We start from the raw sequence: 17,367 nt of genomic DNA, 5'->3' as shown, positions 1-17,367 counted from the left end.
ATTTGGAAATATCGAAGGGAAGACCTGATTGATTGTGGGTCGATGGTCCCTCATGTTAATGAAATCGAACCAACCAACCATTTATGATAAATAGAGATGAACCGAGGAGATTGACGAATAGTTACCCTTTTAAAACCTTTAAATTACAGTATAATGTTGATATTATTTTATTTATATTAATAATTTATTTTTATTCTTTAAAATTTTATAAATTCATTTTTAAATATCACATTTCATATTCCTCTCTGAATATGAATTGTGTAGGCGAGATTTGTTGGTGTGGAAGGATGTTATTGGAGGGCTCCTTTGTCATAAAAAAACAGATCAAAAGTCAAATGAAAAGGAAAATTTCCATGTGATTGATGTGTGGACTTACTCCTGTCATTAGGAATGGAATTCAAGATTCTAGTTTATTAGCATAAAAAAATGGATTTTTAAATTTTTTTAATATGTTTTGTTTGGTTGGTTTGGTTTCTATCCATTCTCTCTGGTACTGTAGTGAGGGTAGAAAATAATGTTAGCGTAATTATTAATTAATGTTGTTATAGTTTCTTTTTCCATTCACATTATCTGCTTTGTGCCACCCTTTTCTTTTCCCGTGAGAAATGTTGAAGACTTGCTTTCTGTTGATGATCTGCTCTGCCCATGGTATTGCTGATGGTAATATTTAGATTATGGTGACTGTTATTTCTTTTTTGATTTTAGTGATGTGTTGAAGACGGTTGTGGCTCATATGAAAAAAGAGTATGGAGAAGAATTCTCTCTCAATTATGGGTTTTATATCTATTTTAATGTTGATGTCAGGTATAGGGTTATAGATACTCGTAAGCTAGCAAGCTGAATTAATACATCGTCTAACAATGGATTTGATTTTGATATTAGAAATCATATCAAAGATTATTTTTGAAAAGGACATGAACCTTCAGAATCATTGATCATAGGAGTTATTCTGAAGGTTTCGATAGAAGCAACAAGTAATGAACATGTTGATGAGTAAAATATGCATGGAAAAGAAGCGCGTAAGCGGCTAGAATTCATGCTTTATTTTGATGCGCAGGGAGTATATTGCCAAATCAGTTTACGAAACATATGTTCCAACTTCTTTGAATGAAAGTGAAATCATGAAAGATTTATCAATTTAGGGATTGAAGAATCTGATTCGATTAAAGGAATTTTAACAAAACGAGTTTTGATTTTGGGGGTTTTTTCCCCAAATAAAATTGTTTGGGGATGAATCTTTCAAATGAAAAACAAATCGATTAGGTTTTGCTCAAGAAATGGGAGCAATGCTCTAGACGATTAAACTTTTTGGGTTTGTGTTTGATTCAAATAATCGATTAAGTTCAGTTCAAGATATTGGAGGGAGAAAGCTTTGGACAATTCAAGTTTATAGAATTTTAGTGTTGGATTCAAGGAATCTCTGTGCGAATTAAAAGCTTTATTTTTCTTTCTCATCTTAATAATTTTCTGGTTCCCTAAGAAATGGAGGGCTTGGGTTGGGGTGGCCGAGAAACAAAGTCCACTTCCCAGTGACCCAATGGACTTTCAAAGTCACGTTCTATATGGCAACATTTTCTTTTTAACCTTTGTAGTATTGCATTTTGGTTAGGTTCCAAGGTGCACAATGTCCTTGTAGCCCAAATTGCCTTGATGATGACTATAGAGGTTGCAACATGCTCACCTTCAGATCGATCGAAAGGGTTAGTGAGATAATTTAATTTAATTTTTTTTATTAATAATTTAATTTTATCATTCTAAAATTATATAAATTTATTTAACATAAAATCGTACATTTAATTTTACTCTCACTAACACTTTTGATCATCTTCACTCAAAGAAATGGAAAATGGGTGAATGTGGCAAAATCCAACTAGTTTGAACATATTCAAAAAGATAAATTACACGTTAGTATCTAACCTATTACTTTTATTCTATTTTGATACTTAAATTTTATTTTTTTCAAAATCATTCCTAACATTTAATTTAAGTTTTATTTTGATATCCCGTCGTTAAAACTTAACATTGATGTTGACATGTCACTATATAATAATGCTTCGTAATCATTGAAAAAAATAGGAATAGGAATAAAAAAAAGAAAATTTACATACCTACAATTTTTTTAAATAAAATATTAAAATTTTGAACCCCATGCATTGGAAAATTATTACCAAAAGACGAATACATTCATTACCAGGAAGGATATTGAAAGTGAATGTACACAAATATCAGCAAGCACTCCTCAAATTATGCAAAATGTTGCAAAAAAAAAAAAAAAAACAGATTTGAATTCATAATCCATACGAGAAATTCATACGAGAAATTCTCATGAATTTACTGAGGATTTGGGGGACGGCTATTGGCAGCAGAGACCCTAGAGCCCCACTCCAGCAGTTCTTTGCTTGTATCATCCTTGTGAACTATAACCTCAATGAAGCATAAGCAGTCCTTCTTGGCTCCTGTTGCTGTCTCGATTGCTCCGATCAGCTCTTCCTCGCAGAATACCTGAAACAACAACAGATTTTTAGTATTATATCAGGGAGCTTTTCTGATTTGATTTGATTCATTGGAGCAATGTACGAGAAGTTCGGATTTTGATCTCACCTTGGCTGTCCAGCACTTGCCTTCACCATTATGAATAGCATCAACCAAGGCAGTGTAGTTCCAGTTCTTGATCACATTGTATGGTCCATCATGAATCTCAACTTCAATGGTGTAGCCACCATTGTTGATGAGGAAGATGATGGTCTTCTGTCCACAACGCAGCATTGTGGACACATCTTGTGCGGTCACCTAAAAATATGGGTGAATCAATTCATGGTTACTTTGGTTGTTTTCTATCTTAAACTACTGGCAAAAAAATGACTGTACGTACCTGGAAACTACCATCACCGATGCAAGCGATGACGCGTTTCTCCGGAACAGCTTGTGCATATCCAAGAGTGGCACCAACGGACCACCCGATCGATCCATACTGCATTTGGAATTCATACCTGCAAAAAAAAAAAAATTGAATTCAACATCGAATCCAGAAACCAAATTTTGGGTTTTCATTCATATTATGACTGATACTCACCCACAACCAGTAGGCAACTTCAGCTTCTGGCAATTAAACCAGGAATCCCCAGTTTCAGCAATGACTGCAGTTTCACTAGAAATCATCTTCTGTATATGTTGGAACAGAACATTGACCCTCAAAGGCTCTTTAGGTGCTGATTTCAAAGGATGCCCGTCTGGGACAAAGATCCTATGGTAATTCTCATAGGCAGTATTATTGTGGTTAAGCCTCTTAGCAAGTGCTCTAAGGAAATCTTTCATCAAAACACACCCGAATGCTGGTCCGTTACCGATCACTACCCTCTCAGGTTGCACAATGATTGCCTTCTCTTTCTTAAGAAGCAAAGAGTACCCGACGGAGCTGTAATCGTTGTAAATAGGTCCGGCAAACAAGTAAGCATCTGCGGATTCGACGATCTCGGCACAAAATGCAGTACTAACAGCACCCCAATATGTCCCGATGAAATGAGGATGTTGCTCGGGAACAAGCCCTTTAGCCGATGGCATCACCGCCATGGCGTAACCACTAGCATCAGCCAATTCAGCAAAAGCCTTACATGCCTTTGCAACACGTAGCTTAGGTCCACCTACTATGACCGGTTTCACCGCCTTGTTCAAGAACTCCGCAGCCGCCTCCACCGCCGCCTCTAATCCCATCTTATTACTTAATCTACACCCATTACGAAAAATAAAATTAATCTACGTGAAAACTAATCACTAAACAATCTTGAACTTGAAAAGGGAAGGGATAAAAATGAAGTTTCACCTTGGAGAGAGTGAAAACGGAACAGGATCGCGGCTAAAAGTGGGGTGAGGAATTGCAGGCAAATTACAGCCAATGCTGATATAAACAGGCTTGCTTTCTTTCAAAGCGGTTGAATAGCTGTGTCGATCATTTCATGAGCATCCTCCAAGTTATTCACCACGGCCTAGTAAAAAACAAACAACAAAGACTCCATGTTTATGATCAAACTAAAACAAAAATGTTATAAAAACAGGGGAATGGAAGAAGAAAGAAGAGTACCTGATAGCAAGTAACAGTCTGGAAACATCTAAGCTCTTGGCTAAAATCAGGCAAGCCAATAGTATGGTGAAGAATCCGGTTAGTTCCATAGTCATTGGAATTGGGTCCACCGACGATGCAAATAAGAGGTAGATTCTCACTGTAAGCACCGGCGATGGCGTTCAAGACGCTGAGTCCGCCAACGGTGAACGTCACAACGCAAGCGCCGACGCCACGCGATCTAGAGTAACCGTCAGCGGCGTACCCAGCGTTGAGTTCGTTACAGCAGCCGATTAAGTTAAGCCCGGGCTCGGCTATCAAGTGGTCAAGCAAAGTCAAGTTGAAGTCCCCGGGAACGGAGAAAACATCGCTGACTCCGACCTGAACGAGACGCCTAGCTAAGTGACGGCCCAGAGTGGCTTCAGCGCCGTGGACGACGGTAGTGGAACGGAGCTTTGGATGGTCGAAACGGTGCCGTTGGTTGGTCTGCAAATGTCGTTGGAACAAGGCTTGCAAATGTCGAGTGATCCGATCTTGGTATCCATTTCCAAAGATGAGGAAAAACAACGTTTGATGATTCGGCTTTCAAAGTAATTGGGAAATTGTTTGTTTGTGGAATGGAAAATAATGGTGGTTGAAATGGAATTTATACGAGGATTTGAGAGAGTGGAAAATAATACCGGGGGCGGTTTTTTCACGAGACCGGCCGAGGAATTGGTTTCGAGTTTCTATGGATCGGATTCCATTTACTTATTATTTTAATTTAATTTTTTATGTAATAACTTAACTTTTTATGGTAACATTACCACTCATGTATGCGAGTGAGTGGGTGAAAATTAATTGTACTGTTTCTACAGATATCTTAATTCACAAGATTTACTGGGATTCTAATATAATCTCATCCGTTAATTATGACTTATTAATCAAGTTTATTAATGAATTGAGTTTTCAATAATTATTGATTAATAAAATTTCTTGGTTATCAAGCTATAAAAATTACCAAAACTATATTTAACATTTAGAATGGACAAGGGCAGAAGATAAATGTAATTCCTAGAGATTTTTTTAGCAAAGAATTTTTTAACATTTAGATCTTTTTAGAACTATTTATTTAAAAATAGCAAGTATTCACAAGAGACAAGGTACTATAATTATTAAAAAGTAGAGTTAGTATGTAGAGTGAATATGAATAATGTTTACTGTTAGAAAAGTTTTCGGGTGAATATATATATTATTTATTTAAAGATTTTAATTATTTAATATTAAATATTCAAATAATTATATATATAATGTTCGACTACGAAACTTTAAAAAAATAATTCTTTAACTATTAAAATCGAATAATTTGTGCGATGTTAGAAAAGTTGGTAAACAAAAGGGGGCGTCTATGTGTTGAGGTGTACGGTTTTTTTGGCCTTTACCACTTGTTTGCAATTTCTGCCCACGAGCCGCGTGGTTCGTGGTCACTGGCACACGCACACCCCCAAAACAAAACAATGAGCAAGACCCGTTTTTCTGTTTTAATTTGACGATCCCACTGGTTTTACAAACCAAAGGAGTTGCTGGGATTCCTCGTTCTGTTTCAAAGCAGAATATTCAGTCTCCAGGTCATGACAGAATTAGACCACCATGTGGACTCATGGTCATAAGGGACTACTTTTTAAAGTTGTATGAAAAAGGAGAATCGTATTTATTTATTTATTTATAATGACTTCAGAGTCCACAGAAAAAGAGAGTTGGCGGTGGATGCAATACACGCGGCCGCTTCCAGGCGGCGAAATCTGTCTCAAAGAGAAGCAGGAGCACATGCGTTGATTGATTGGGGAACGCGGAGCATCCAATACCAAAGGGACTGGCCTTGAATCACAAACCATGCCGATTGGTTTTCTTTTAGAGTTTTTTTTTTTTTTTTTTGTAAATTCATTTTTATTATCCAAGAGCAGAGATCTACTGCAAAAGAACAGTGGGTACTTACAAGAGTATCCAAAACTTACAATCAAAATTACAGCAAAACAACTTCAATAAGCAATACCCCATTTATTACAAAGTGTGATATTGACACTATCAATCCTATTGATGTTTCTACCCCGTAATTTGATTGAAATGGTATCTTTAATGGCGTTGAACATAGCTTCAAAAGATCTTCAGCAACTTGTAAATAATCTTTTGTTCCTCTCTTCCCATATAGTATAAGATGTCCAAACAAGCTTCAAGATAGTATCTAGTAGGGATTTACCTTTCCATGTAGCACATGTCCAAGATATGTGTTCTTCCCAAGAGCATGGTCTTCTTCGAATGCCATTTAGGTGCAAAATCGCATCCCATAGTGAGCTAGACAAAGGACAATGAAGAAATAAGTGATCCCTAGATTCCAAAGAGACATTGCAAAGCACATGTATTATCAATTTCAAATCCCATTCCAAGCAATCTATCTTTAGTTGGAAGTCTATTTAACAAAGCCATCCAAGTAATAATGCTAAATTTTGGGATATAGAGTGGCAACCATATTAACTTGTGTCATTTTATTTTCTCCTCCCTGTTTCTGATTTGAAGCCAAATATCCTTTATAGTAGTAGCTCCCATGGACAGAATAGTCGAAGCTTGATGCCTCATTTTAAGCAAGCTTCAGAAGCTCCAGCTCATATTAAGACCAATTTCCATGTCCCAGAAATCAGAATTTTTAATAATATAACTATTAATCCAGGCTATCCATAAAGAACCTTCACCCACTAGCACCTTCCGAATTAAATGCATCATACAAGCCTTGTTCCATGATTTTGTCTTTAAGTCCTAAATCCCCTTTTGATTTAAGAAGACATAGTTTTCTCCAGCTCACTCTAGCACCCAGAGCTGCCTTGTCCGAACCTTTCCAAAAGAAACGTGAACATAGCTGCTCAATTCTGTTTAGAATAGATTGGGGTAGGATTAACTGCCTACACCAAAAATTTGTGATGCTTAACAGAACAGTTTTTATAAGCTCTAATCTACCAGCGTAGCTCAAGTGTTTTCATGACCATTGATGAAGACGATCCCTGATATTATCAATAAGATCAATATAGTCCTTGTCCGAGAGTTTCCTAATAACTAGAGGAACTCCCAGGTATCTAACAGGTAGATAACCTTGATTGAACCCTGTAATTCGCTTGATTTCATCAATTTGCCTAGATGATATTCCAGCAGTGTAGAATTCACATTTCTGCGCATTGATTTTAAGGCCATAAATGACATAAAAGTGTTCCAAAACACTAATAATTCCCACAACATATTCAACATTCGCTTTACAAAAAATAAGCAGATCATCGACAAAAGTGAGGTGAGTTAAACCAAATTTTTTGCATCTAGGATGAAAGCCAAAAATACCTCGAAGAGCAGCCTTGTTGAGGATTTGTGATAAGACGTTCATTGATAGGACGAACAGTAAAGGTGAGATTGAATCACCTTGTCATAAGCCTTTGGCTCATTTGAAATATCCTATGAGACTTCCATTGAACGAGATAGAATAATGAGCTCCAGTGAAACAAGCTTCTACCCACTTGATGAAAGTAGTAGGAAGACCAATAGCTTTAAGAACAACCAATACAAATCCCCAATGCAAAGAGTCGAAAGCCTTGTGGATGTCAATTTTCAATTAGCACCTAGGAGAGATAGATTTCCTACCATATCCTTTAACAAGCTCCTGAGCCAGAAGAGTGTTATTAACAATGTTCCTTCATTTTACAAAAGCAAATTGATTGAGAGAGATGATATCAGGGAGTAAAGGAGTAAGTCTTTTAACCAAGATTTTAGTAACAGCTTTGTAAACTACTGAACAACAGGAGATAGGCCTGAAATCTTTAACTTTACAAGGATTATGGACTTTAGGAACCAAAGTGATAGAGGTCGAATTGAAAGCGGGCAACATATAAGAATCCTTGAAAAATTGAGTAATCGCAGCAACCACATCTTCTTCAATAATAGGCCATGTACTCTTAAAGAAATAAGAAGTGTAGCCATCTGGTCCTGGAGCTTTTTCATTACCTTGACCAAAAAAACGCTTCCTTAATCTCATCTTTAGTTACATCTTTCGTAAGAGCATTGGAAGAATCAGAAGGAATAGAGTACTGAAGAAGTTCCTGAAGTAAATTCTGGTCACAAACTTTAATTTCTGGATTTTCAGTTCCAATCAAGTTTGTGAAATACTCAATCAATTAGGAAGCCATTGTATCATAGGTTTCGAGTCTGTTTCCTTTGTCATCGATAAGAACTCTGATTGTTTCCCTCTTGGATTTAGTAGAAACTGTCGAATGAAAGAACTTTGTACACTTGTCACCATCTTTAAGCCATTAAACTTTAGCCTTTTGCCTTAAGAAAATATTTTCAGCCTCTTCTAATTTTTTCAATTCATTTTGCAAAAGAAGCTCTTTATGGAAGGAATCTTCGGCTCTTAGTGATAAAAGTTGTTGAGTTTCCAACTCCAATTTCTTATGTTTTACATGAGCTGAAATGTCACTATAGTAGAGCTGATTAAGATATTTCAATCTAGTTTTAAGGAGCTTTAACTTGAAAAATAGATTCTGCATGGGGTTGCCTTGAGAAGAAGATTTTCATGATTCTCTAACCACATTCATGAACTCTGGATGTTGAGCCCAGAAGTTAAAGAATTTAAAAGGCTTTGGGCGATTAACATGAGTATCTTTAGTTAACCAAGTAATAACCAAACAGTGGTCAGAAATTCCCGGAGCTTGAAATTCGACATGGGATTTAGAAAAGGAGATAAACCACTTATGGTTGACAATGAATCTGTCGAGCTTCCTAGCAAGGTAAGAGTCTTGCTATTTGTTGCTCCACGTGAATGTGGGGCCAAAGAAAGGGTGGTCACAAAGATCTAAGTCAAAGAGAGCATCTTGGAATCCCTTCATGTCGGAAGAGAGAAACAACCCTAAAAAAGAAGAGTTAGAGCTTTCATTGGAGTTAAGGATGACATTAAAATCTCCACCCAAAACCCAAGGGAGGTTACCATACAATCTGCCCAAATCAGAAAGAGACTGCCAGAGATTTCTTCTGAGAATTCCATCATTACTACCATAGATCGCTGTAATAATGAGAGGGGTACTGAGGTATTGACCTTTGATGGAGATACATTGACTAGAAACATGAGTAACAGAAAAGTTCAAACTTTTTTTTCCAAAGGATCCAAATCCTTCCGTTGTCAGCAAAATCATAGTTAGTAATAGAATGTCAATGCTCAAATTTAGTGTCAAGAATAGCAAGAGCATTACTAGCTTTCACTCTAGTTTCTAAGAGGCACAAAACATCAATCTTATTAAGGGTAGCTCTATTCAGAACACTTACTTATTTTAGAGGACTATTAAGACCTTTAATGTTCTAAAATCCAATAATCATTGGGATGAATTAGAAGTGGCAGCCACATTACTACTCACTTCAATATGCTTAACCTTGTTCATTCTGTCCTTTTTTCTTTGATTTCAGTTCATTTACTAGAGCAGCCACTCCAGACGATGCGGCTCTTTTCTTCAAAGGAGCCTCTGTAGGTGAAGAAACATTTGCTTCAGCTGCAGATAAAACTGCAAACCTGTTCGTGGAACCAACAATAACTGTTTTCGGCTTATCTTTTGGGGGCCTACCTCTATTCTTCTTAACAATAGAAGGTTCAGGGTCAGTATTAACGTTGTCCAGATGAGGGTCAGAAGTAGTAGATTCATTTGTGACAGTAGCATCAATGTTATCATTAGAGACAGAATTAACGACAGCAGTAGTATCCGTAACATCAACGTGGTTAGTACCAGAACCAGAACAACCATCTTTAATTATTTTTTTCCTTTGCTCCATTATCTACTGTTTGCAAACTCTCCTGAAGAAGTTCCATTCCTCCTTCTACTGGAGTTACTACAGGATTATTTAGAGTAACAACTTTCTTTTTCCATATTTGAGTCGTTAAATGAGCTGCATGTTTTTGTTTGGTACAATTTTTATCACTATGCCCGAACACTCTACAATTTTTACAGTGTGGTGGAAGCCAAGGTACCTCAACAAGAATTGAGGTAACAATTCCATCATTCAGAAGCACATCCACATACTCAGGAATATTATCATCAATACCAATCTCAATGCATAACATAGCATACTCTAACCTTTTCCTAGAAGCAGTAACAGAGTCCATAGATAGTGGGACTCTGATGCCACTTGCAATATAGCTTAGCCCTGCTCTAGAGTAAAGTTCTAATGGCACATTGTAAAGATGAATCCACACTGGGATTTTAGTAAGATCAAAGTCTAATTTTTTCAGATTTGGCTCCCATTTCCTACTGATCAAAGGCTTATTAAAGATATGTCAGGGGCCATTTTCTAACACTCAATTCCTTTCAGCTTCAGAATTAAACGAGAAAATGTAGATGTTGTTACCTGCCAAGCTAATTTGAGCACTGTTGCCTTTGAGAGCTTTCTTCCCCATGAAATCTACAATTTTTTGCAAAGTGGTAAAGTTAGGAGGAGGCCCAAGAAACTGTCCAACTACGAAAGCTTCCAATTTGCAATCCCCTCTTCAAAGACCTCAAGTGGCGGTTGTACCAACGGAGAACCATCGCGCGATTTAGGGGGAAAAATTCTAAGTCTTGCCCTAACGAGTGCACGAACAATTTCCTCCAATCCATGAAGAAAAGTCAGACAGGAACGATGGAGAGAGACTGAGAAAGATCGAGAAGACCAGATGAACCCACCGGAGCAACGACGGAGATCCCAGAAAACGTTAGTCCTGCTAACGTGCACCCAGAGAAAACCGACTATCGTTCTCTTTTAGAGTTGATTACCCTTCTGTATATGTTTATTATAAATTTATAATGGTTCCTCGATTAACTTGTTTGTTTTCTAACCAATTTAAGATTTCCATACGTGGTATATATACAAGTACAAAGCGAGGCAGCACAATAACCGTAAGGTGGATGAAACAAGAAAGCTTAAGTTGTAAAGTTTCTTGCTTTAGCTTATACGTAGAAGTGTTCTGAGACATATTCAGGAGGCAATTCAAAAGATTTGATTTAACAGTGCATATAACAACTACAATCACTTGTTGTCCTTCCCCATGTCAAGTGTTACGAGTAAAGTAAAATATTGATTTTCTTTTTCCATATTGTAAATTGTTATTGCCCAAGTACAATAGCATGTTAAATGATATATTACTCTACAAGAAATGCGACAAAAATGTCCCGTGTGTGTCATCACCCCTTGCATTATGCAAGTTTGTCAGAGATTGTGTATAATGAAAGAACACCCCACACTCAAGGTGGGCATGTTGGAGCCAAGGTGTGTTCACATAGTGTAGGTGTGAAATCTTTACACACTGTACATGGTGTTCGGGAACCAGAACTGAATTCTTAATGATCGACTGGTTCACTTGAGAACTGGCTTCTGCCTTGTCTTGGTGAATTGTACATCTCCATTAAGAACGGCGCTAACGAACCTCTCTACCTCTTCGATGCTCATTTCACCTGTAAATGCAGCAAACTTCCCCTTCCGAGGTTTATACGCCACCAGGAAATTATCCATTGATTTAAATCCAGGTTTGTCGAGTGCACCTAAAAATGATTGTTGCTTCGTAGCATCTAAGAGGACATAGGACACAGAATCCCTAGAACCCGATACCGCATTCTGTCTCCTTGATAGGGATTTCTGAGAAACCTGAAAGTACATATCATTCAACAGTGAGAAAACTAAATTAATCATAACATTTCTCTGGCACCTTTATATGTATATTCTTTGAAAGGAGGAATTAATCTCACCTTGGATAAAAGGGACTCTAGCTTATCCCTAGCTCTGGTCGATCGGAATGCACCAATAATACAGACAGGAGTTTTATCCCCACAAAGAGCATCAAAGTTTGATGCTGTCAACAAAGGTAACTGTCCCTCCTTGGAACCCGTCTGTTTTTCACTAGCTACCTTCTTAGTCTTCTTCTCGAAACTATCAAGCATCGAACTGAGATCTTTGATGGCAGACTTCAAATCCTTTACAGAAATACCAGATTTCAGAATGTGCTTCTCTCCATTGGACAGCCACCCAATTATAGCAGGAAGTTCATTGACACCTAACTTCTTCACAACTGGATCAGAAACATCGTGAACCTACATAAATAATGAACGAGTCTGGACTTAGCAAGAAATCAATTAAATAGTAAATCACTTCTCTAAATTTCTGAAGTATCTAGCTCTGTGCAACACCTTATCTTTTCCCAAGCACAAAATTGAATAGGCTAGATTTGCTTCTAGTTCAAATAAGGTTTAAAAGATCAGTACTTCCATGTAAGAATTCCGAACAATAAGATCTTGGAATCATACCTCTGCATCATAGAAAGTGAATCTTTTGTAATACAATCCACTGAGAACACGCCAGATTACCGGTGTATCCTTTTTGGTAGAAAGAAGCATCACCCTAGGGTGTTTATCTACATTACTATTAGACAAGTCAAAATGCTTTAAGCTTATTCTTTTTGAAAACCTAGGTAAATGATCTTGGCAAAATGACTTGACATTCTTAGCCATTAAATCACCCTTGTATTCTTCAAGAGAGCCCTTCTCACTTCCTTTGTACGAGTAAACAAACAACCTTGGAGCTCTCCCTGGACGTGCGGCCAGTTCTTTACATAAAGACAACTCAGTTTCACAATTTATGTTCCCAACCTAACAAGAGACAAAAAGAAAGGTGAGTTAATGGAAGCACTGGCTATCAAATACAAATTACGTGAAAAAAATAAAAATGCCACAGTACCTTTATTGCTCCTGGTAATAAACTGGCCACCTCATCTATGATAGATTCAAAATATTGTTTCCCCTGCAATGAAGGTGTATAAAATAACAAAAGCCAAGTCATCCCTTGGTCAGCTATCTCTTTCCTGAAGATCTCAGAATTTATTGCTCTAATGCTCTTAGGTGAACTCCTAGGTTGAGAGTGAGATGAACTCCCAGACTGATATTGAGACCTGCTTGAACTTCCGAAACCGCCAAATTGATCTTTCATACCACCCCCAAAGAAGCCTGAGAAAATGTCGTCAACATCAAAACCAAAGGAACCTGGTCCACCACCATGGCCGCTAAAAGAGCGTGATCCACCAGGGTCACTGAAGGAAAATGAGAAACTCTGGGAACTTCCCTGCCCATCCATGTGCTGCCATCCACCTGGTCCTGATGTAAACCCACTTTGTCCAGGTCCGCCGCTAGTGAAGAAAGTATGTCCACCATGATCCCCAGGGTGCCCAGCATCAAATCCTGGGTCACCTTTTTCATCACCATACATATCATAATTTTTTCTCTTCTGCTCATCCGATAAAATGTCATATGCTGATCAAACAAGAAGGAAGAATCAAATATCCTGATAGCAGACAAAAGGAGTGGCAAAAATTCAAAGGTCCAATGACAAAATCCACTTTTATTCATAAATTTAAAAAAATTTCATCTACGCTATATCATTCAGAAAACATGTAGGCCAAGATTGATTAATAGTAAGAAGTTCATTTTACCGTTGTTGATCTCAGCAAACTTCTCTTGTGCGCTTTTACTTTTGTTCTTGTCGGGGTGGTACTGAAGGGAAAGCCTGATAAATTACAATTAATAAAAAAATGAAAACAAATAAATGCATGTTCAAAAGAATCAGCACAATTCCTGGTATCAAATGACAAAAGCAATCTACATTGAAAAAGAGCAAAGACGAAATGAAAGAATACAGCGAAAGGGTAATGCCACAAATGGAACATTAATCACTGAAATGATGTACAGTATCCTGGAGACATAGGTAAAAAAAAAAATAAAGGAATAATTCAGAACCTAGAAGACAATTAATAATAGATAACAAATTTAAAGTAAAACGTACTTGTGGAAAGCCTTTTGAATCTCTCTTTGACTGGCGTTTTTCTCCACGCCAAGAACCTGCGGATCAAGTAGATTCATTAGAAACTATTTTACTTTTCCTGTAAATGTAATCAATGAGCTGAAGCTCTTTCTAACATAAAATAAGTTCTTTCTAAATCTCTACAAAGATATCCTCGTTGAATTTCAAGAAAGCATATTAGGTTTCAGAATTTCCATTAAAGCACTCAAAAGAAAGATCAAGAGCAAATAAAAAAAATAGCAAGAAGACGATTCTTCCGATTCACAAATCTACAACCTCCCAGAAAATCTAAGCAAAAAACTATAGCAAGAACGGAATACAAAACAAATAGAAAGCAGAAATCCCTTTTTCCCTACCTTGTAAGGATCAGTAGTTTTGGCTTCACCGTGTAAAATTAACAGCGTTGAAAAGAAGGCAATAGACAATGGCCATCGAATTTTCATCTTCGAAAAAAACCTGAAACGCTGCTGGGGAATTTTTGAATCGGGATGTGGATTATATGAAGAAACAGAGAGGGAGAGTTACAAGTTAAAAGATGACAGTTGCAAAATTAAATAGTTTCTGTTTCGCGGAGATTTGGAAATCTTCCAGATGGTTCGAGGTCCTGACCCTTAAAGCCGCTGGGTACACGTGGCGTCTGCTTGAGCTTCCACGCTCTCTGACCAATGGAATTTTAGAACGCAGAGGTGGAACGAACATGTATGCACTCCATTTCACTATGTCACGTAAATTAATGTTGGTTTAATTCACTATTAATCCTTTAAATTTTATTTTTGTTTGAATATCTAAGTTATAATTATTTTGAATGTAATATTAACCTTTTTTGTTAAGATGATATGTCATAATCATAAAATATAATTATAGTGTAAATTATGAATTCACTCATTCAAATATTTTTTGTAATTTTATTTTAGTTATTTAATTAACTTTTAAAAAAATTAACAATTAAACTTATATTTTTAATTCTGTTTTGGTTACCCGTTAAAAATAAATAGAATAATTGATGTAATAATCTTTTTATTTTTTAATGATGACATGAAATTGAATTATGATAACATATTAACATCACTGTTAAATTTTTAATGGCAAGTAACCAAACAAAACAAAAAATAAGTTTAGTTATAATTTTGAAAAGAAAAATAGTTATATGACCAAAATGAAACCACAAGAATAGTTTATTAGTTGAATACGTGGTTTACCTTTTATCATAAAAAACCGGAGAGATTTATTAAATTTAAAAAAATTATAAATAGAGGGAAATTTAAAAATTATAAAGGTAATAAAAACATAATATATAAATAGAAAAAATAAAATAAATTATAAATTACGATTTTCAGAAAATAAACATATTTCTATTGTTTTCAATAGTCTAAAATAATTATAAGATAATACTTGTTCATAACTTTTTTAATTAATTAACATTGCATATATACTGAAGACACCGAATTTCGACCATTAACATTAATATTATATAATATATTTATAAACTATATTATATAATAAATATATATGTTTATTTTTCATTTATTTTGGGTTTTATTACACTTTGTACAGACCCAACATCATGTGCAACCCAAACTAGTATGGATTAGGGTTGTATGAACCCTAATCTCTCAATCTCTCATCCAGCCGCCAAGCACCTTGACCATTGGATCAAGGTGTGATCCAACGGTCTACAGCAGACCCTTATAGGGTTTCCAGAACCTAGCAACCTTTGCTCCACGGTGTCGTTCTCTTGAGGGATCCTTACGCAGCAAGCCCCAACGCCGCACGTCTCGCCTCCAACAATCGAGATTCTCGGCCACGGACAACAAACCCATTAGCAGACAATGTTTTAGTAGGAATCAAACGCTAAAATAAGAGTAGTTTAGTCCAAATCGGACTCTAAAAATAGCCGAATCTAAGGTTATAAATACATGTAATCCATTTGTTTGTAATACTACGATTGGAAATACGAAATACAAACAGAAATTTTCGAGCAACTTCAAGAAGCAATCCAAGCATTTTTGCAAAGTTTCGAAGGTAACAAAGGGGAAATACCTTACCTTTGTGTTGTTGTTTGGCTTGCATGTTGGTGTGGCGTTTGTTTTCTCACTATTTTTGTTCAAATAAACCCCAAAGGGAAACGTTTTGAGCCAATGACCAAAAGGGAGTTTTCGGAACTTTAACTTCAGATATACGCTCCTTAAAAATCGCATTTTTGGAATAAGGGTGTGAAAATCTTTTGAAAAAAACGAAAACTTTTTTATTTTTGCCACAGATGATCGACGGCCGGCGCCGATCAACGTTGGTCGACGAGGCGGCATGTGGCCGTGTTTTGGAAAGCATGGCGGCTTATTCATCCGCCTGATGAACACGCAAGAACATGCGAGAGGTTTTGGGTTTTCTGATTTTGATCCAAGGGAGGGGTGGTTTTAAGAATGGAAATTGTTTGTGTTTATTGAGTTATATATTCAACCCACGGATGCCCACCGACCCGACTCAATGCCTGGTGACCCGCGTGTTTTGAGAAACAAAAGGGGTGAATTTATGTTCAGTCGCCCTTGTTTTTTAAACAATTCAATTTTGCCCCTTCCAATCAATTTTAGCCGAATTTCCTTTTAAATTAGCCCCTGAGTTTTACTTTTGATTCAAATTGACCCCATTATTATTGTATATATATATATATATATATTATATCTATTTTATTATTTTGTTTCCTTATTTTTCTTCTTTCTAATACTTAATTATATATGCATCTATACATTTATTATTATATATATATATATATATTTATTTATTTATTTTATTTAAATATCATATTGTATTATTTAACATATATAATTTCTTTTCCTTTTATTTATTTTATTAATATTAATATTAGTATGTATGTATGTATGTATTATTATTATGGTTTTGTTTTCTTCATATCTATTTTTCATTTTTTTCTCTTGCTCTTATTTATTTATCTATTATGTATATATCATTTTTACCATTATTTTCCTATATTTTATTCACGTCATCTTCTTATTTTTTTATTCATTTATTTTTGTTTATTTTACTCATTTATGTTCTCTTTCTTTTCCTTTATGATATGTCTCCTATCATTATGTTTTTTCATCTTTATTTTATCATTATTTTTCTTTATCTCTTTACTTTTTTTATCTTCTTTATTTCATTTGATTCTTATTTTATTCTTTTTATTACCTTTTTTTTCAAACACAATTTTTGATTTTTTAAGGGCATAATTTAAATCAATCTAAGGTAAGTAATTTGGATCAACTTTTAGCTTTTAATTAAAGGTTACAATTTTCTTAATTAAAGACAACTGGAAATTATGTAGTACCGAAAGGGCAGTTCAAGGGTGCTAACCCTTCCTTGACTGTAACCGACTCCCAAATCCGACACATCACTGGTAAGACGCAGATCAGGTAAGAAATAAGGTATCCGATCAA

The 17,367-nt window shown here is 35.9% G+C and overlaps 3 protein-coding genes across 4 annotated transcripts in view; 1 reads left to right on the top strand and 2 right to left on the bottom strand.

Annotated features, from left to right (window-relative positions):
- LOC120204539 (lectin-domain containing receptor kinase VI.3-like) overlaps positions 1-16,788 on the top strand; it is a 28,114-nt gene extending 11,326 nt beyond the window's left edge. The window contains 2 exon segments of the mRNA XM_039204592.1: positions 10,348-10,358; positions 16,766-16,788. The gene's annotated coding sequence lies outside the window, so the exon portion shown is untranslated.
- Positions 2,199-4,648, bottom strand: LOC120204540 (pyruvate decarboxylase 2-like). The gene is given in 8 exon segments (XM_039204593.1): positions 2,199-2,502; positions 2,602-2,790; positions 2,873-2,990; positions 3,074-3,724; positions 3,821-3,935; positions 3,938-3,983; positions 4,079-4,500; positions 4,503-4,648. Coding segments are annotated over 8 exon segments (1,812 nt in total). The 5' UTR covers positions 4,603-4,648; the 3' UTR covers positions 2,199-2,331.
- LOC120204541 (dnaJ protein ERDJ3A-like) lies at positions 11,155-14,491 on the bottom strand. 2 transcript variants are annotated; one of them, XM_039204594.1, is made up of 7 exons: positions 14,290-14,491; positions 13,916-13,971; positions 13,566-13,639; positions 12,818-13,386; positions 12,388-12,729; positions 11,833-12,174; positions 11,155-11,731 (listed from the first exon to the last, which is right to left on the bottom strand). In XM_039204594.1, the coding sequence occupies exons 1-7, from the start codon at positions 14,374-14,376 to the stop codon at positions 11,444-11,446; spliced, it is 1,758 nt and encodes a 585-aa protein (XP_039060525.1). In that variant the 5' UTR covers positions 14,377-14,491; the 3' UTR covers positions 11,155-11,443. The 2 variants fall into 2 exon arrangements, with proteins under 2 accessions (XP_039060525.1, XP_039060527.1); XM_039204596.1 differs by lacking the exon at positions 14,290-14,491 and having other exon boundaries at positions 12,818-13,417; positions 13,916-13,959.
- Positions 16,789-17,367: the final 579 nt, after the last annotated feature.

The sequence above is a fragment of the Hibiscus syriacus genome, unplaced genomic scaffold (genome assembly GCF_006381635.1).
Source record: "Hibiscus syriacus cultivar Baekdansim isolate YM2019G1 unplaced genomic scaffold, ASM638163v2 tig00011079_pilon, whole genome shotgun sequence".
Taxonomy (NCBI): Eukaryota; Viridiplantae; Streptophyta; class Magnoliopsida; order Malvales; family Malvaceae; genus Hibiscus; species Hibiscus syriacus.
This window is presented reverse-complemented; position numbering and strand designations above follow the sequence as displayed.